Raw genomic sequence first — 20,292 nt, 5'->3', positions numbered from 1 at the left:
AGAATTATGCCCACAAAATCACTCATTTGATGAATAGCTTTTGGAACTTATCATGTTAAACTCTTGTTTAATTTAATGGAAGGACATGGTTTATTGTTAATCACTATTTAATGTATTATGTGTTTAATCAATAATACAGTATCCAATGAATGTAATCAAACTAAGTTCGAAGTGATATAAGTGTTAAACCAACGAGATCTTTCTCTTATGTTCATTTCTAAAATGTTCCAAACCATAGGATTATCAAATGGGCATTGACAATTCACTAAGACTAGTATGTGTTAGTCAACTCAAATGGAAGTATGACTAATCTCAAGGCCGTTAGTGTTTGGACACTAAGACAAACACGTAGGTGCTCCAAAGGTTGTTGAGGTACACTGAACAACAATCAACAAACATACATGTCAGGTAAGAACTCATTGGTTACAATAATGAAAAGTAGTCATTCGACCTGAGACATCACGGTTGCCTTACGAGTATGTCTTTGATCATTTGACAATGTAACAAGACCATGCATTACCTTGGGCAAGTTCCTAGCATTGTTGCAATCGTTGATTTGCTTAGAGAGACATGTACAAGTGAGGGTACAACAAGGGATATCTAACATTTCATAGTGGAAGGAGAATACTGTAAAATATATTTAGGAGTCTTTGGCTAAAACATATGAAAATGATTTAGGAAGTATGTTCCAAATCATATTCAATGGAATCATATAGAGAAGTATCACATTGGATAGTAGACATGTAATAGAACTATCAACCAAACAATTTGATCAAGAGTATTGAATTAGAGAACAACCACATTGCATTATAGTTGTAACTGAATAGGTTCTCCAACAACTTCTATTTAGCTTGGGAAGCCATAACATACGACCAGGTGTCACTCAAGGTTTGTGTAAGCTCCGAAGATTAGCGATCACTAATCTCATCAAAGAGAGAATTGAAAGTAAGTTTTAATTCACAATCGATTAGTAAGATTTATAATTGCCCACTACCTCGCTAATTGGAACCTAATGGATCGTACACCATGTAAGGATAAGTATGAAGATTTATAATTGAGATGGATAAGATCAATTAAATATTTTTTTGAGGCCCAATGGGCTTTGGTCCATGATGCCCATTAAGCATAAGTTGTTTGTCAACTTAAACCAAATGTGACACAAACCCAATGACTAGAGAAAACTGGCCATAAAGAGAGAGTGTGTGTGAGAGCTTAATTACATTCGCATCACTCAATTTTGAGGGGCTACAAGAGGGGTGTTAATGTGTTATAACTAAACCTTCATTAGGGTTGTTAGAAGAAGAGAAACTTGAAGGTACTTCATCTCCTCTTTCTCCCTTAAGCAGCTGGCCATTAGAGCAAGTTTTACTAGCATCAAAACTTCTTATAGGCCTTCCATCTTGCTTCACATCTCTATCTTGGTGTAGAGACTTAGAGGCCCTAAAGTGATCTTTGGTGCTTGGAGAATCTTTTCATCAAATCCTTAAGAAGCAAAGGAGAAAAGAATGAGCAAAGATCCAATGATTCAGGGAGGTAAATCCATGAAGTCTTGGAAGAAGATTGAAGAACATCACATGGCTGATAACTTTGTGAACACAAGGATAAGCTTCAAAGGTATGAAGGCTGAAACTTTCTTATTTCACTTTGATGAAAAGAGTCTTGGTTCACCACTCACTAGGCCTTGAATTTCATAGGGCAAATTTGTTTTGAGTTTGTTTGTACCATACTTGACCAATCCTGAAACTACTGAGCACTGGTTAACATTATACCATTAAGGACCCACAAGAGTTTCCCTCCAACTAGGAGACCAATCACAACGCGACATGTGTCAACGTCAGAGGTCAATCACAACGCGACACATGTCAACACTAGAGGCCAATCACAGCACAACACGTGTCACAGAATAAAGCTAGAAACTCTCTTCTATAAAATGGGATCATTTTCCCACAATAATCCCTAATGTCATTTGTACTGAATCATTCACTAGAACTTACTAAATGAGAGCTTGAACCTATGTACTTATGTAAACCCTTCACAATGAATGAGAACTCCTCTACTCCATGGACGTAGCTAATCTAGGTGAACCACGTACATCTTGTGTTTGCTTCCCTGTCTCTGTCCATTTACATAATTATCCACACTAGTGACCGGAGCAATCTAGCGAAGGTCACAAACTTTACACTTTCTGTTGTACCAAAGTCCTCACTGATTTTGTGCATCAACATTTGGCACCATTTGCGAGTATCACACTTATTCCTACTCTTTCTAACTTTGTCAAGCTGGTTTCCACCATTCGTACACTCTCTTTTGACCAGGCACCCCTCTCCAACATGGGGAGCGAAGAAAGCCACAACATGCAGAATGACACCCCCCTCTGCGCCTAGTGCGAAGCAATGAAAGAAAGAACAAAAGAAGTTTGCTCTTCAAGCTAAAGTCGAAGAGTTGGAGGCTCAAAACAACAAGATAACGATGAAGAATGAGATCCTCTATGAGCAATATGAGAAGGTCTTTGAGATGTTCCACGAGGCTAGGCATACTTAAACACACGAACTTATCACCCTTGTGGAAGTCAACCATCATCTGAGTGCCCTTCAACACAGAATGTCACCTGCCTTCGACATGGGTATTCCTGATAAGGAACGAGCTACTAATTAAAATGTCGATCAACATGAGATTTCTCTCAACCCAGCTGCTTCAACCCAAAGTAGAAAAAGTAGAGGAAGGCACCTCCTTACAGAATGAGTGGAAGGATCGAAATCTATTTTTTGTGACTGTCGAGACTTCTTAAAGCAACGTCGAGAAAATCTCATCCACGTAAGCTTGAAGATCAATGACCCAAGGGTCTCTGAAAGACTCGGTCCCTTCCACGACGCAGGCCAGCTGCCAATCTAGGGAATGAGCGACATGCCCCAGAGGAATATGAAGGTACATGAGACTCAGAAGTATTCTGGCAAACTCACCCTAGAAGTCAATATGGCGAGTCTAAGGAAAAATCACACACTCTTGATCAAACTTTCCTACTTCCAAGAGGCAGTAGAGACTTATAAAGAAAACTCCAGTGGTACATGACTCCATTCAGGACCCCCTTGTCCTACAGCTCATTGAGGAAGTAAACAAGTTGAAGGCTAAATGTCAGGACGAGATACCTGACTGGAACCAACCCAGGCTTGGCTCTCTTACAAGGCGAATCCTCGACACCCCCTTTAAGCGAAGACAAAGTAGAAACTCGGCTTACAACTCTATACTGGAAGGAAGGACCTGATTGAACACCTTAACCTCTTTAAGTCCACCATGGCATACCAGATGCACACCGATGAAGAACGATGTATTCTCTTCCCCTCCACCCTCTCTGGCGAAGCTCTAAACTGGTATTGCCGTCTTCCACCTGAGAAAGTAGACTCATTTGAGGAATTGAGGAAACTGTGTGTCTCTTAACACATCTTCCAGACTGATCGCCTACATTCTACAGATGACTTGTACACTATTCACCAAAAGCCAGACGAGTCACTACGAAAGTATGCCAGCCGCTTCAGCCATAAGTATTCTTGCTACGCTGAGGCAGATGACAAGATCGCCTTCAATGCCTTCACGACAGGTTTATGTGATTGTTTCTTCAAGTACATGATCAATGCCAACACTTGGAAGATTTACTCTGAGGTGATGGCACATGCTTATAACCATGCCTCTACTGAGGCAATGACATATCAAGGGAAACCCTCTACAGCCACCCCTTATCAGCAAATAGGGAGTGAAAGCCAGATCCAACCAAATGAGAAGACCTCAACCTTCCAAATGGCAGCGACGCCTCCCCGTGCCTTACTTAATGCTTCACCAAGTCAACAGACATATCAACCTCAGGGCAAAAAGAAAGATTTCCATCCTCACCAGTCTCATTTTAGTAAAAAGACTAAGGGGCACTATCGCGATAACCAAGGGTATTGCCACGATAATGCCCGTCCCTAAGTAGTCAACATAGTGGGCCAAACACGTGTCAAGACAGGCCTTACCCCAAGGTATGAGACATACACACCTTTGAACGCCACATGCGTGGCCATTTACCCCAGTATAGCACACCTGATACCGAAGCCAAAGCTGATGCAGCTGGATTACAAGTCCACGAATAACATAGGCATATTTACTGCTACCATAAGTATAATGGCCATGGTAGCGAAAAGTATATCACCCTTCGTGATCATATTGAAGCTTTGGCATGTGAAGGAAAAATTGATCAATTCCCCATTCACCCTCAAAGGGATAACCGTAACCAACGCCAAATGAATGTGATATATTCCATAAGCGGCGGCACACCTATATCTGAATTTTCCAACAAGGCCATGAAAAATAGTGAACGAACTTTGAGGCCTGGCCACCAAGTGTTTCACGTGGAAGATATCAGGGGAGGCAAATATCGAAAGCCTAACTAGGATCCAATATGTTTCTACCCTGAGGAAGAAAAAGGTATCATTTACCATCACAACGACCACTGATCGTGGAATCTCACATAGCCAACTTTGACGTACGATGAATCCTGGTAGACACGGGTGCTTCGGTCAATATCATGTTTGCTGAAGCTTTCACGGCACTTAATGTAGCTGAACACTTGCTCGATTACTTGATTTCTCCTCTAATAAGCTTCTCCGGTGATATTGTGCAACCTTTAGGGAGCATAGACTTACGCTTCACCATTGGTACATGCCCTTACACAGCTACCATTACCACTAACTTTCTGGTGGTTGACTGCCCAACGGCATACAATGTCATCTTTGAGCTCATAGGCATCAGTGATCTCAAGGCCATGGTATCCACACATATGTAATTAATGAAATTTCCAACACCCTATGGCAATGGTTACATCATAGGATATCAACTTAGTGCACGATCATGTTACAACACTTCAGTTAAGCAACAACATATACCTGTGCCCAAGGAAACCCTTTCTATACATGACCAAGTTATAAAGACCAGCTCAGATAAAGCTAACTTGGATATTCATGGTGGCAACAGTCAACCTGACGATCTTCAAGATGACTTTTTCACCTAGCAAGCACAATCTGCTGAAGAGTTGGAGAAGGTCTCTATCTCAAAAGATTATCCGGATCGCATGGTGAAGATTGGCACCACCTTGTCACCACCCCTTCGATTGGCATTGATCTATTTTTTGTAAGAGAACATTGAGGTCTTCGCCTGGTCATACAAGGACATGCCAGGCATCTCTCCCGATATCATCTATCATATCTTGAGTATTGACCCCAAGACCAAGCTGGTGAGACAAAAACGAAAATCTTATGACGCTGAATGATACAAGGCAATGAAGGCAGAAGTTGAAAAACTCAAAAGCATAGGCTTCGTCCATGAAGTCAATTATCCAACGTGGGTAGCAAATGTGGTCATTGTTAAGAAAAATCCGACCAAGGAAAGTCTCTTGCTTCAAAAGATCTTATGGAGAATGTGTGTCGACTACACCGACCTAAACACAGAATGTTTGAAGGATAGCTTTCCCATTCCTCTCATCGATAGACTCATAGACTCTACAGCAGGGTGTAAACTCTTGAGCTTCATGAATGCTTACTTATGGTACAACCAAATCTTCATGAACCATCCGTACCAAGAACACACGACCTTCACTACTGATAGAGGACTATATTGCTATAAAGTCATGCCATTCAGCCTAAAGAATGCAAGGGCGACTTATCAGAGTTTAGTCAATTCAATGTTCGCTGAACAGATTAGGAAGAGCATGGAAGTTTATGTTGATGATATGCTAGTCAAGAGCAAGTATGCTGACCAGCACATCACCAACCTATCTGAGACCTTCACCATCATGCAGAGGTATCGAATGAGGTTGAACCCCAACAAATGAGCCTTTGGCGGGGCTCTGGAAAATTCTTAGGCTTTATGATTAACTAACGAGGCATTGAAGCTAACCCCGAGAAGATCAAAGCAATCATTGACATGAAAGAACCAGTACCTTTAAAAGACATGGAGAACCTTACTAGCAGTATGGCAGCCTTGACCAGGTTCATTTCTAAGGCTACAGACAAATACGCTTCTTTTTCAAAGCACTTAAGGGAAGTAAGAAGTACATTAAATGGACTAATGAATGTGCTGAAGCATTTAAGAACCTCAAGGAGTACATGAGTAAAGCACATCTGCTCTCCAAACTTGAAGTTGGTGACACCCTCATTGTTTATATGTTTATCTCGGCCTCAGCAGTCAGTTCTGTTCTCATTCGAATAAATGGTAGTGTTGAACAGTTTGTCTACTATGCTAGCAAGGCTTTACAAGATGCAAAGACACGATACTCCAACATTGAGAAGCTAGCTCTAGCATTAGTCATGTCTGCTCGGAAACTTTACCCCTGCTTCCAAGCACACTTCATCATCGTACTTACCAATCATCCCCTTCGACAAATACTTCGGGACGAATGATCAAATAGGCAATAGCACTAAGTGAGTTTGACATCTCCTACTAACCAAAGCCAGCTGAGGAAGGGCAAGCAGTTGCAGGTTTCATCGCCGAATTCACTTATCCTGTTAACGTTGCTTCCACACCTAAACAGTGGCTCCATTCCCCCCAGAAGCTCGGAAGGTAGAACCAACATTCCTAGTATGGACTCTATATGTTGATGGCTCATCCAACCAACAGGGTTGTGGAACAGGACTAGTCCTGACTACCCTCGACAAAATGGCAATGGAGTACGCTCTTCGTTTCAAATTCAAGGCATCAAAAAATGAGGTCAAGTATAAAGCCCTTCTAGCAGGCTTACGATTGGCCAAACACCTTGGGGGTTAAATAAATTGATATCTTCAGTGACTCCCAATTAGTGGTCAACCAGGTCACGAACAACTTTGATGCTAAGGATAACTTTATGGTAGCATATCTTGCGCAAAAAAATTTTGCTCAAGCACTTCCACTACCAGATCACCCAAGTTCCTTGAGTGGCAAACAGTCATGCAGATGCTTTGGCTCGCCTCGCCTCGCCTCGCCTTGGCAGTGGAAGCCAAGATTGGGAGAAAAATTCATGTCAAATTATTGGCAACACCAAGCACCATGGCCGCGGAAGTATGCAACTTACAACAGGGGGATAGTTGGAGATGAACAAATAATCTCAACAGAATTCATGCTTTACTTTAATTATTATTTATATGCATGTGTTGCTCAAATAATCTCTACATAGTCAAAGTATTTTCTTCACCAACTTTGTAATCATAGAATATTTGATTTATTTTAATCTTAGTCTAGATATTTTTAATTGAAAACTTGCTTGGATTTAGGAGAAAAGTATGTTGAAAAACGATTATAAATAAATACTTGTGGTTATTCACCTGTCATAACCTGTGACCATCTTTAGTCATTTATCTCAACAAATTCATTTGGGCTCTCATTGAGGCCGGGTCTCTGTTCATCTTCACCCGAAAAGCCCAACCACACCGACTTTACATTTTTCATTTTGGAGCCGTACGTTCATTTTGGCGGGAAAATCACAGATCAGCAGAAAGCGAAATCCAAAACCCCCAAATCTCCAATCGCACTCCGAGAACTGAACCAGCAGGCCAGGAACTGGAAAAGCTACCACACCATTGCTCCAATGGCTCCGAGAAAGAAACCCATTTCTTCCAACACGACGTCGTCTAAGAAATCCAACTCGAAAGCTCAGCCGCAGCCCTCCAAGTTCGGCATCCAACATTTTTTTGAGCGCCACACCCAGAACTCCCAGAAACCCAAAGAGGTCGCCGCTTCTTCCCCTCCTCAGAACCCTAAAACCCTAGCCGCCACCGTCTCCCCCACCGTTGCTCCAGTACAATCGGTTCCAAAGATCCGAAAGCCTGCTCAGATTGATGCGGGTAATGCGGTTTTAGCTTTGGTGAATGATGAAATTCAGTCGATTTCGCAATTGGGGAATAAGAATAGCATGTCGAAGTACACGCCGGAGAATTTGATGGCGGCTGGAGTTGGTGGTGATAAGGAGAATGTTGACGAGGAGGCCTCGCCGGAGATTTCAAAGTCTAAGTCTTTAAAGCGCTTCAAGTTTTCACCTGGAATGGTAAATTCTTAGCTTCAATTTCTCACAGAAATAATTTTATTTTCAATTATGTATTGTTTCTTATTGAAAGATAATTTCTTTATGCCACAATTGATGGAAATGCTTGTGTTTTACTTGTGAAACTTTGAGCAATGCTGATTTTATGGTATTTATTTGTGTAATTTGATTTTGGGAGTTTCGATACGGTGATAGTTGATTAAGCAGAGCCAAGATGACGGAGGCGATGAGGTAACATGGAGGATATCTCCGGTAAATGAAAGACTCCAAGCTGTTTCAAAACGCATGCCGGAGATTATTAGAGTGTTGGCTGACTCTTCAAGGCTTAAATCTTTAAGCATTAGTCAGTGCCCGCAAAACAAGGCATGTTTATTTTTTAGTTTTCTCTTCATTTCCTTCTTTTTTGTTTGTATTGTTGTCAGTGATTAATCAATGATAAATGTACAGACTTCTCCTGTTAAAGCTGTAACGGTTGAGAAGTGGATTCCCTCACGGACACCGAATACTTCTGATAGATCGTTGGTATCCCTGAATAGGGTTGGTGTAAAAAGAGTTAAACCAGACCAGGATATGGATAGTAATGGAGCTTTTTCAGGAATAGATAGTAGGCAGAGTCCATTCCGAACTCCACCTTCTCTACCGTACTGTCATGATAAGGTAACTGTGCTTTCAAACTGACCCGGTGTAATTATTTAAGATGTTGTCCGAACTTTTAAATTCATGGAAATGGTGAAAGCAAGAAACAAGAAGAAGAAATCTGTTCTGCTGTTTTGTTTACATCAGTCTTTTCCTATTTAATCTTTTCTTTGTCTGTACATTACAATCAATAGATAAAAAGAACATTCTTTTGATATCCTTTTTCTGTCTGCTAAGTAGAGGGTGTGGAATCATCTTTTTCTGATTGACGCTGTAACTGCAATGCAGCTTGCTAATGCATGTAATGGAGTTTCAGATCAGCCGGGGTTGAGGCAGCATAAAAAGGTTTGGATCAATAAAATTATATACTTGACCAAGTTTGGACCATGCTATCATACTTAGATAAATCAATAGTTATGATCTGTATTCTTTTTCCTGGTTCAACTAAATAGATTATCTCATCAGTTATGTTTATAAAAAGCAATTAATCAGTTCATTTTCTAATCTGCAAGTTCGCTTGGACTTGACCTGTGTGGCTGGTATGTGTCAATTTTATCTTCTCAAGCCGTGGTGCTAATTAGAAATTCTTTTGGCGTATTTTTCTATTCTATTAGGCATTGCTTGAACTCTTAGATCAAGTGGAAGATGTTATTTCTGTTGAAGATTCAGTGTCTAGTGATGTGGAGGAATCTCCATTTCAAGTTGAAGATAAAAAAAGCAAGAGAATGCCTATCAGTTTGGATCACACAGTTAAAAGAGTAGAGACAGCTCTAACAGGAAAGGTTCTTCGGAAATCTTCATATTGTAGTTTTCTTGTATTGGAGGTATGGATTACTAGTTTAGTTTCTCTTTGAGAAAGAATAGTGGATTTCTTTAAAATTGGTTAGCAACTTTTTTTGTTGTTGCTTTCTGCTATAGGTATCTGAGAAGTGTGGAGATGCTGATTCATCTGGTGATCAATGCCTGTTTAAGGTTTCTAGTAAGCAAAATCTTAAATTTTTACTTTTGTTCTGTAGATTAGTAATGCTAATATAGATTATCCCATTGATTTGCAGGTTATAAGGTTACTAAATGAGCAAAGTGGAGAAGAGCGCTCTGTATATTTACGAGATGAGTGGTAAATTCAGGATTTTCTTGTTTTGTAGCACTTTAATACTTTATTGCTTCTTTGGAAATTATTTTCCAGTAATGTGGCATAATACAACAATTTCTTACAAGTATTATCTAGAGTGGTTATTTTTTCCCAAAATAGAAATGCACATTCTATGCGATTTAAGCTTGTTCCTGCTTGATAGGGAACTTTTTCTAATATTAACTAATTCCTCGAGATGGCTCTTCATGTTTTTTTGTGGCCTCATCTTTATAGCCATTTCCACCCCTATCATTTATGACTTGACTGTGATTAGAACTCTTCTGTAAACCTAAGGTACCAAGGTTCAGATTCTTGCTTGATTTATTGATCATCGGAGGGTCAAACTTGTAATAATGTTAAGTGGAGGAGGCCTGACATTTGTTTAAATATATTTGTATATTATCTGCAACGGATTATTGTCTGCATTGCCCAATTACTCTCTGGATATTTTGACAAGGCAAGGTTGAGTTGGGTGAACCTGGCCTCTTGTGTAATTATTATTTGAGAAGCATTGTGCTCTTTTATTTTTTGGATTTTGGGTGGGTGGGGGTGGAAGAAGGCAAAAACTTTATGTGTGTTGGCTGTAATTTGGGTGGTTTTACTATAGAAAATTGGTACAATTATTGAAGATAGGCTAGGGGATGAGGTGTCATCTTTATGGTCCTTAGTTTCCTCCCTTTTTAGGAACATTCCTTATAATATTCTTCATATCGATTGCATGCAGGAGCTGTGAGTTAATCTTAGTTTTGACCCTTTGCAGTCAGTTTGTATTTTAATTTGGATGTAATAGGCTACGTTTGTGTATTTTTGGCCTAGATTGTGGACCTCTGGTGAAATCAAATTATTTAACTTTACCATAATGTTTTTGTTTTCTTCATTAAATATTAGTGTCTTAGAGATTTGTACATATGGGGTGAAATTGAATGCTCTTGGTTTGACAGCAAAACTAGTAAATTCAAATTCAAATTCTTCTTGATTTCAAAATATGATTTTTAATAATGTCGCTCTCCTATTCTCCATTATTTTCTCAGGTTGTACAGTGTCATTGCTCCTGGAGATACTGTCAATGTTATTGGCGAATTTGATAACCAAGGACAGTGTCATGTGGATCGTCACAATAATTTTATAATTGTTCATCCAGATGTTTTGGTGTCTGGAACTAGGGTACTACTTCTTGCTTGTTCATTTATCCTTTACATGTTATTGACATTGTTTTTGTTATGATTTCTCTGATATTTTGTCCTTAGTTTTGTAGTTATTGTTGCCCTACTTGGTCCTAATAATTTGAAACACTTTTAGGTTACAGCTAGCTTCATTTGCCCTAGGCGAACTGTCCTGGATGAAAGACTAAAATCCAATGAGCATTCAACTGCAGCACTAAGTGGTACAATATTGCATCGAGTTTTTGAGGTATCAAAACCACCCTATGACCTTGTAAATTTTTTAATGTATATGGAGTGTGTCATGCATCTTTTTCCCATGAAATAATTTGTAATATTTGCTCATCTATATCGTGTGAAATTTCTTTGTTTCTGTAGGCTGGACTTATGAAGGAGATACCTACAGTAACTTTCTTGGAGGAACGCACAAGAACGGTGCTCCAGAAAAACCTTGAGAACTTGTATGCTTGTGGAGGTTAGAATTTTTTAGATTTTACTTTGAAATAATTTCTAATTTCTATGTCATCATCATTCAGGTTAATTTGAGCGGGACTAGTTTTCCTAATGTTTCATCAGTCAGTTTTATGGATCTTAGTCAAGCTTCTCTTCCCCTTCATGTGAACTTTGCAGTGAACGAAAATGATATGTACAAAACATTGATCGAGGCTGTCCCCAAAATACTGAATTGGGTTAACCTCTTCAAAAATTCCCAGGTGCGCCCATTTTGTTTATATTGATTTGTTTTTCTTTCTATTTTCACAATTCAGGTGAAGAATTGTTTGACATTTTGCTCCTTAAAGCAACAGTAGAGAGAGTAGGGTTATATTCTAAGGCGAATGGTATTGTGGCAGGGTTCAAAAGCTCCTTCTGTTGATTTTGGATCTGACATTGGGGTGAAAAAGGTCAAATTATCTGAGGCAAGGCATCACACTTGGTCTATTTGTGGATAATTGGTTGTTCTATGTTATAAATTTCTTGTATCCATAGATGTGTTTTCAATGTATCTACCAGTTTAAAGATCATTTACGTGGGATTCATGCGCCATACCCTTTATATGGAAGCCTGCATGAATTGGTAGCTTTGTGAGTTTGAAAGTTGACTGGTTTTCCTATTATTGCAAAGTATTTTTCATTGCATGCACCCTCCTGAGTTTGAAAATTGTCTTCTACATGTATCTGCCGATCGAAAGCATACATGGTTAGATGAAGTCTGTGTTTGTAAACATGGTCCTAGTTTTCAATTGTATGTTATGTGCTATTCCATAAGTCACATGTACTCATTTCAGGAACAATAGGTCATCTCTGAACTATGTCTATTCTGTAGGTAATTGATATTGAGGAGATGGCCTGGGCTCCAAAATATGGTCTGAAAGGCCAGATTGATGCTTCTGTCAGAGTGGAAGTTGAATCTAACAGTGGTGAATCTCATGAAAAGGTCATGCCTTTAGAGTTCAAAAGTGGGAAAGTACCAAAGGGCCAGGCAAGAATAGTCTTTACTAGTTCACTGAAACTCGTCTAGAATGATCTTAAACTTGAGTCATGTTTAACATTGTAATAACTTATGTTGCTTAAAGTTTCTCTTTTGAATTTTGGGTCATGGTTGTTATATGTGCAGTCGTCTATGGAGCATAGTGCCCAAGTGATCTTATACACTCTCCTCATGTCGGAGAGGTACTTTTAGTTTTATTCATCTCTATTTTTTTTTGGCTTCCATGGGGCCAGGCCTTTGTACAAGTCCATATTGATATCTTTTGAGAAAACTTTATTTAATTTGCTATGTGTCTCTTGTATTCAGGTACCAGAAGCATGTCGATACTGGTCTCCTATGTTATCTGCAGTCAGATCAGACACAGGTAGTCTGGAATGCACCTGCATCATGTATTTATGTAGACTTAAATGAATTTATCTTGATAAAATAAATAAAACAGGGGATTGTTGCTAGAAGATCTGACCTAGTTGGTCTAATCATGCGACGTAATGAACTTGCAAATGATATCCTCAAGGCATCACAAACACAAGTACTGCCCCCAATGTTACAGGTATGACGGTTGTTGTAGTATGAACAAAAAAAAAATTCAGAGAACTCTTTACTGGGCAGATATTTTAGATTCTTTCTGTTTTTGTTCTTGTTCGTGCTGTAGTGTCAGAGCATTTGTGGAAGTTGCCGCCATCTAAATGTTTGTACTGTCTATCACAAGGTATTTTCTATTTATTCTTGTAATGTTTTGTCAAAGCGTGGATAGTCATTGCTAATTAGGAGAGCAAACAAATTGTTACTTCATAAATTGTTCAAGTTTGGCTCATATTCATTAATTTGAATTTTGAGCTAAAACCAATATTTATTTCTTCTGATCTTAGTTATCTTCAGCTTCTAATCTTGCGGCCCTTTCTCTCCCTCTGAGTGTGTATATATATAGATTGGTTTCTGTTTGGTTTAACTGACAAAAGAAAAGATGATTAATGAGATCTTTCAAACCTTTGCCTACCCTTGTCAGCAGAAATGCAACATTGATTTTACTTTTAATTGGGATTCTTAAAAGCACTTTCCTTTTTGGGTAGTGCTATCCACACACCCATTTTTACTTCTCAGACACCCTTCTCAATTTTCGGCCATTGGATCGAATGAATTGAAGAAGATCAATGGTCGAAGATTAACAAGGGTGCGTGGGAGGTAAAAATGGGTGCGTGAATAGCACTTTCCTTTTTAAGTAGGTAGTAAACCACCATGTTTCTATTCTTTTTTCTCAGTTTTTTGTATGATTTCAGTTACTATGTACTTGATTATTCAAAATCTTAATATACTGCATACAATCTGTAGATCAATTTTGTCATGTGATGTTTACATGACTGATTAGTAACCCTAACTATATGTCTTACTATTATTTGAATCCTTGAAATCTCCATGTGATCAGTAAATTGTTGCAACCTTTCCTGTTGACTTTTTTGTGCCCCCTGCCATTGACAATATTACAATTATTTTGTTCTTTAGGCCTCTCAAGAAATTGACTGATGGAGAACCTTAGTTCTACTTTATGTTTCAGTGCTACCCTTGACAATCATTGACATAACCAATCTTCAATGTTGATGGGAATGGAAACTAATTTAATCCCGTTGCCATCAAGAAATTTGGGCAACACTTTCTATATCACATCAGCAGCTATAAGCTACTAAGAATAAGTAAATATAGCCTTCATTCAGTTTGTAATTCAAAAGATTGTAAATAGAAAGATCACTAGATCTAGCTTCCTTTCATTGGAATTTATAATTACTAACGCCAACCCTTGCAACATATGACCGAGGGACCTATCTCCGATTTTACAGAGTTTCCACATCCCTCATGATCCATGTAAAATATTAAGTTTAAAACTAGGTTTCCCATGAAAAAAGTTGCATAGTCACACAGGAAACCCCAATATAAGCAAGATATTCATTACCATAATACTATTCATACTTTAAGAAGTGTTATATCATTATCCATTACTATAATTCTATTCATACTTTAAGAAGTGTTATATCATTGGTCATCATCTTTAATTCCACAGGTACATGGTGGAAGCACAGAGAGCAGCGGATTGGCAGATTTGTTTGATTCAAATACTCAGTACCTAACAAATGCTCATGGTGTTTTCTTAAGGCTGTGGGATGGGTTGATTGATTTGGAAGCTAAAGAGATGCAGGTGCAATTTTGAAGTCACTAATTGCAAAGTGTATAAATGTCTAACTCCTAAGATCAGTTTATTTGATATGCTAACGTCTTTTCTCTTGTTTGAAAATTTATCTGTTTCAGCTTGTAAAGAATGAAATTTGGCGGTCACATAGCTCCAATAGTGATTATGCCACTGGTTGCCTTTCTTTTATTGTTCTTGATGGTGATTCTCCATGTTCAGCATCCGGAAAAGATAGCAGATTTGTTTATCGTTTTTTGCGTAACAGTTTTCCTTCTCTCAATGGGAGGACATCTGATATAGATTTTTCAAGCGCCAGTTCTTCAAGAAAAGATATAGATTGCACACTAAAATGTGGTGACTTTGTGGTATGTTTTACTTTCATAATGTGGTTTTTGGTAGTTCACATGGAAGCTGATCGTTTGTACTAGTTTAACATAAAATTCTTACAGTAGCTGTGGATTTTATGTACTTGAAGTTGTTTCCATGGAAATATCTAAAGAACATGTAATGTTCATGATTCATTAATCAAGAATCTTTTTCTCTATGACGTACATTTTTTATTGATGACTGTTTATTGCTCTATGGATTTAGATATGTAAGATGTTCAGATATTTTGTTAAGATGTCCAGGCTAAGTAGTTACACGTGATTGTGTTTTATGGTGACCTGTTCTTTTGATATTTGATAACATAACAACAATTATTGGGTATTGACTAAAGATATAATAAACATTAACAATGTTACAACAAAATTCTAGCTATGAAATCAATCTGATACATTTCATATGTTTGAGTGTTTCTCGGTACATAATTACATATGCAGGCACTTCTTGCAAGTCTATCACTGTTTAGTATATACTTCAACAAAAAGGAAAATTCAAAGCCTCTTCTGCCCTCATTTCCTTCTCTCCCCCAGTCTCTGGAGTTTTTCTTTGCTTTAGAAAAAAAAAATCAAATATAAGTTGGAAACAAAACTATCAAACAGTAATAAAAATCTTTTTGAAATTTATGCCTGTTTGAATTCTTTTTCTTTTTTGGATGGCATTTCTTGTTGTGCACACTAATATTGCAATACTTGTTTAGCTTTCCAGTGACCAGTCATTCCCTAAGAACTTAATCAAGTTAATAAAGTAATCAATTAATTATATTAATGTTCAAGGGTTCCAAGAAGTTGCACTTGTGCATGCATGCATGCTTCTTGTATATGCAAGCTAGTTGTGAGTGTGATTGTGTTTCCCCTGGTACGCTTTTTCTTTTATCCTCACTAACAATTTATTAATCACTGGTTATTTGTTTATTGTTTAGATACTTAGCAGCGAATCTGGTAGTCTACCTGTTGCAAGCGGAATCATAATGGATATAAGTCAATCCCATGTTTCTGTAAGGATAATATCTGTCATGTTTCCTGTTCATCTGTACTACTGTAAGCCCAAATCTGGTGTATTAGTGCTTACCTGACCTTTAAGCGGATGTGCTAATATAGCTGATGAATGCTACAGTGGAAAATCTAAACTTAATGATCAAATCAATTTTGTAAATTCTAATATTTTCTGCAAAACTCTAGGTTTCTTTCTCTAAGCACTTACGACTTCCTTGGAGCAATCCTTCAGAGGCAAGTGATCTCCTTCAGGAGGTCTGGCGTGTTGACAAAGATGATTTCGTGACATCATTTTCAGTAATGAGGTACTACACTCCTGAACCATTCTGAGAAATTTCCATATCCAAACTTTTAGAATACTTCTCTGATCCTGTCTAAGTTCATGCTCCTTGTTGCTGAAGGTTTAACCTTGTTCAACTTTTTCTTCAAAGTACACAAGCTGCTCACCTTAGAAAGATGATTGTTGACCTAGAAGTAAGTTTTAGTGAATTGTTTTCTATCAAATTCACCGTCTTTTGTTAATTCTAACTTGCTTTTCTGTTGTTCTACATTTATGGATTCTTTTTAGGCTCCTAGGTTTGACAATGGGTCTCCACTCAGCCAGGATCCAGCAATATCCTATGTCTGGTCCCAGAGAAATTTAAATGATGATCAGCGTCGAGCCATTCTTAAGGTTTTCTATACATCTACCATTTTTCCATAATACGTTTCGATCTTCCCGCAGAAAGTCTGTATCCTGAGGCTAAAATTGTTTGACACTAATCTTCCAGTTATCTATTGACTATGGACATTTACTAATTCAACAAATATCCAGATACTTACAGCAAAGGACTACGCTCTTATACTAGGAATGCCTGGAACGGGCAAGACATCCACCATGGTGCATGCTGTGAAAGCTCTGTTGATTAGAGGTTCATCCATTTTGCTTACATCCTACACAAACTCCGCTGTTGATAATCTACTTGTCAAATTAAAGGCTGAGGTCATATCTCTATTTCACATCCATTGATAAGCATGTTTTTTCTATCATTATTATTTGTTCTTGTTCATAGCAATTTTTTCCACCACTCAAATTTAAAGGGCTGCAGTTACCGTTCACCATTGGGCACAAACTTAATGTCTCTTTTTGTTCTATATTTGTGGGTGTATAGTTTACCCATTCTGAGTGACATATCTTCTGTGAAACACTCCTTTGGGTTTTTTTTGTATTGAATATAAAGCATGGCAGGATATTGATTTTATACGCATTGGAAGACATGAAGCTGTGCATGAAGAAATTCGAGGCCATTGCTTCTCAGGTCAGATTTTATACTATTGAGAGAATTTTCTTCAGTACCTCACTTAATTCTCAACATTTTAACGGTGGTTTCTGTGACAGAGATGAACATTCAAACTGTGGAAGGCATTAAGTTAATATTAGACCAAGTCAAGGTGGTTGCCGTTACATGCTTGGGGATCACCAGCCCCTTGCTTGCCAATAAGAGATTTGATGTATGCATCATGGATGAAGCTGGACAGACCACCCTTCCAGTACGTACACTTTCTGATGGATATCTTGACCTGCAGTTAGTGTTTATGTAACTAGAGGCAGATGTATATTAAGCTATAACATGGAGAAAGTTAGCAAATATGTGGTGAAGACCAAATTGTAGCACTTAATGATTTGGTAATTAATTCCTTGTCAGTGGTTAAGTTGAACTCATCAAATTATCCTTCCCTGATGTTATGTCATGTTGCAAGTATAGATTTATAATAAAGGAAAAAATCTATCTAATGTTGTTTTGTGTGTTAAATTAGTTGGAATTGCGCTTAGATGGGTTGAATTTATATTCTCTCTTTTGGGATTTTGTTTAGCTTTAAGTGAAGGTTGAAGTCACTTGTTTATCCAGAACCTTATCAAAGGCAGTGGATTCATGAGCAATTTTCTGTTGTAACAGGTGTCTCTTGGGCCTCTGATGTTTGCTTCAAAGTTTGTCCTGGTTGGCGATCATTATCAGTTACCTCCTCTGGTCAAGGTGTATATCATTGCATGCCTGTAGGGTCTAATTGGTTGTTATGCTCTGAACTGTGGCTTAATGAAATGCCCTATGCTTTTTTATTTCCAGAGTACGGAGGCTCGAGAAAATGGAATGGGGGTAAGCTTGTTTTGTAGGCTTTCAGAAGCGCATCCTCAGGCAATTTCAGCCTTGCAAAGCCAGGTTATTATATTCACTATATTCATTTGCTATTGTATATAAATTTTGGCACTCTTCTGTAGAAGTGATATTTACCAAACTGTTTGCATCCAGTACCGTATGTGTCGAGGCATTATGGCACTGTCAAATGCCTTGATTTATGGTGATCGATTGCGATGTGGCTCTCCTGAAATAGAAAATGCCAAACTCAAGGTTTCAAGTTCAATACCTCATTCATTTTGGATACAGGAGGTAAGAGCAATTTTCAAAGGAATCCCATATTTCTATTGAAATGTATAAGTTTATTCATGATGTGCACTTGCGTAAAGAAGTATACCTATATCCTTGTTTGTTCTACTCATAAGCGGTAATAGTAGATACATTTGATATCAAAATTCCCATTCAGTTTATAGCGTCTTTCTTCCAGATAAATCCATACAGGTCATCTTCCTTCTTGTTGTGGGCATTGGAAACTATTGATATATCATGTAAAAGAATTATGACTGGATGTTCATTACTACTACTGGTTAGCATGTTTAAAAATTAGATTGTGCTTAGGGAAAAACGATTTCCAATTTGGTTGAATTCATGATGATATGATTTTGTCACAGATTGGATTCAAGTGATTCACATTTTATGGCTTGCCGAAAACTTGTGCGATGAAATTGTGGTTTTGTTCAAACTTTGATGCATTTTTTGTGTGTTTTAAAACTTGGTTGCAGGTTATAAACCCAAGCAAGCCAGTTATATTTATTAATACAGGTTTGTTGAAGTACTATTATCTGTTTGACATAATCTGTTCTGCTATATAAGCAGTGTTGGTTGTTTAATATAATCACTTTTAAGAATGTAGATTCTTTACCTGCTTTTGAGGCAAAGGATCACAAGATTGTGAGTAACCCGACGGAAGCTAACATAATTGTACAGGTTAGATCTTCGCTTGAATATATATATACACATAATGCAATCATCCTTTTTCCCCAAGAAAATATGTTTCTGATCTGATGCAAACCGTTGAAGTAGCTTGTGTTAGCTAAATAAAAATTTCATTTTGCTTTTAGGTTGTGGAGGGACTAGTCAAGAGTGGAATAAAGGGGGAAGATATTGGTGTCATTACCCCATATAACTCCCAGGCAGAGATCATCCGGCTTGCCCTCAGCCGCCTGACCTCTGTTGAGATACATACCATTGACAAATACCAGGTCCGGGTGAATTCTATGCCAATGTTATTGTTTTCTTTATCTAACTATTCGTTTCTTTGAAAGCAGAAGGATGACATGACATGGTTATATCTAATTTCAGTTGTCCTTGTTTTTTATCCAGGGAAGAGACAAGGATTGTATACTAGTGTCCTTCGTTAGGTCAATGGAAAATCCCACGAATTGCTCCTCCTCGCTGCTTGGAGACTGGCATAGGATTAATGTAGCTCTCACTCGTGCCAAGGTAAGAATCACATCAGTTTGGCCTTCGCATTCGATCATGTTCTGATCTGAATTTGGAGATTTTCTTATGTTTTCAGAGTGACCAAACTGAGTAACATGTTTTTCGTTTTATTTTGGTTTGCTTCTGTAGAAAAAGTTGGTAATGGTTGGATCGTGCAAAACCCTATCGAATGTTGTGCTGTTGAAGCTTCTTATCGAGCAAGTTGAACAACAGTCGGGCATCTTAAATGTATCGAACAAGGATATTAAGTTTAAAAGAGAGTTAAAGAGATGCTCTCAGGCTCAGGCTCAGGCCAGATAGATGATTGATTGTAAACTTTCCATCCTGTCCGTCCAGTTTTGGTTAGTGGCTGTACATATGCTGCTGATGTATCTGTAGTAACCTTGAAAGTTGTACATATAGAAACGTCACTCTCCCTCTGAGGCATTTTTTTCAAGATTTAGAATTATAGGCCACTCGACGCCTCCATGATTGCTCAAACTGCCCGTGAATATGCTCGGAAACCCCCTCTCGAGTTGCTGACATTCTAAATTTCAAAAACTTGGGGTAAAACCCTCGTATTTCTCTCCAGCATCGGCACGAAAATGATCTTGTCAAATTTCTTTGTGTTCTAGTCACGTGTATGACACATATCCCTCAAGCACAACATACTCATTTGAAATC

At 38.2% G+C, this 20,292-nt stretch overlaps 1 protein-coding gene across 1 annotated transcript; it reads left to right on the top strand.

Annotated features, from left to right (window-relative positions):
• The first annotated feature begins 7,416 nt into the window (after positions 1-7,416).
• Positions 7,417-20,065, top strand: LOC126627724 (DNA replication ATP-dependent helicase/nuclease JHS1). Its single transcript, XM_050297243.1, has 34 exons — positions 7,417-8,044; positions 8,237-8,404; positions 8,489-8,698; positions 8,966-9,022; positions 9,292-9,501; positions 9,596-9,649; positions 9,733-9,794; positions 10,841-10,973; positions 11,109-11,219; positions 11,348-11,444; positions 11,600-11,682; positions 11,821-11,886; positions 12,293-12,448; positions 12,584-12,639; positions 12,764-12,821; positions 12,897-13,007; positions 13,110-13,166; positions 14,511-14,645; positions 14,756-15,001; positions 15,940-16,014; positions 16,199-16,317; positions 16,414-16,486; positions 16,581-16,685; positions 16,827-16,994; positions 17,241-17,310; positions 17,391-17,542; positions 17,950-18,027; positions 18,118-18,210; positions 18,301-18,438; positions 18,909-18,948; positions 19,040-19,113; positions 19,248-19,388; positions 19,510-19,629; positions 19,759-20,065. Exons 1-34 carry the CDS (start codon positions 7,589-7,591, stop codon positions 19,927-19,929), a joined length of 4,143 nt encoding a protein of 1,380 aa, XP_050153200.1. The 5' UTR covers positions 7,417-7,588; the 3' UTR covers positions 19,930-20,065.
• The last annotated feature ends 227 nt before the right edge of the window (positions 20,066-20,292 follow it).

The sequence above is a fragment of the Malus sylvestris genome, chromosome 7 (assembly GCF_916048215.2).
Source record: "Malus sylvestris chromosome 7, drMalSylv7.2, whole genome shotgun sequence".
Taxonomy (NCBI): domain Eukaryota; kingdom Viridiplantae; phylum Streptophyta; class Magnoliopsida; order Rosales; family Rosaceae; genus Malus; species Malus sylvestris.
Note: the sequence above shows the minus strand (reverse complement) of the source record. Positions and strands in the feature narration are given on the sequence as shown.

What these genes read in the sequence shown, in the direction of transcription:
- LOC126627724 (XM_050297243.1), top strand. Translation starts at nt 7,589, where the DNA reads ATGGCTCCGAGAAAGAAACCCATTTCTTCCAACACGACGTCGTCTAAG. An exon ending in TACCGTACTGTCATGATAAG is followed by an intron (nt 8,699 to 8,965) that starts GTAACTGTGCTT and finishes ACTGCAATGCAG; the next exon opens with CTTGCTAATGCATGTAATGG. An exon ending in GGTTGAGGCAGCATAAAAAG is followed by an intron (nt 9,023 to 9,291) that starts GTTTGGATCAAT and finishes CTATTCTATTAG; the next exon opens with GCATTGCTTGAACTCTTAGA.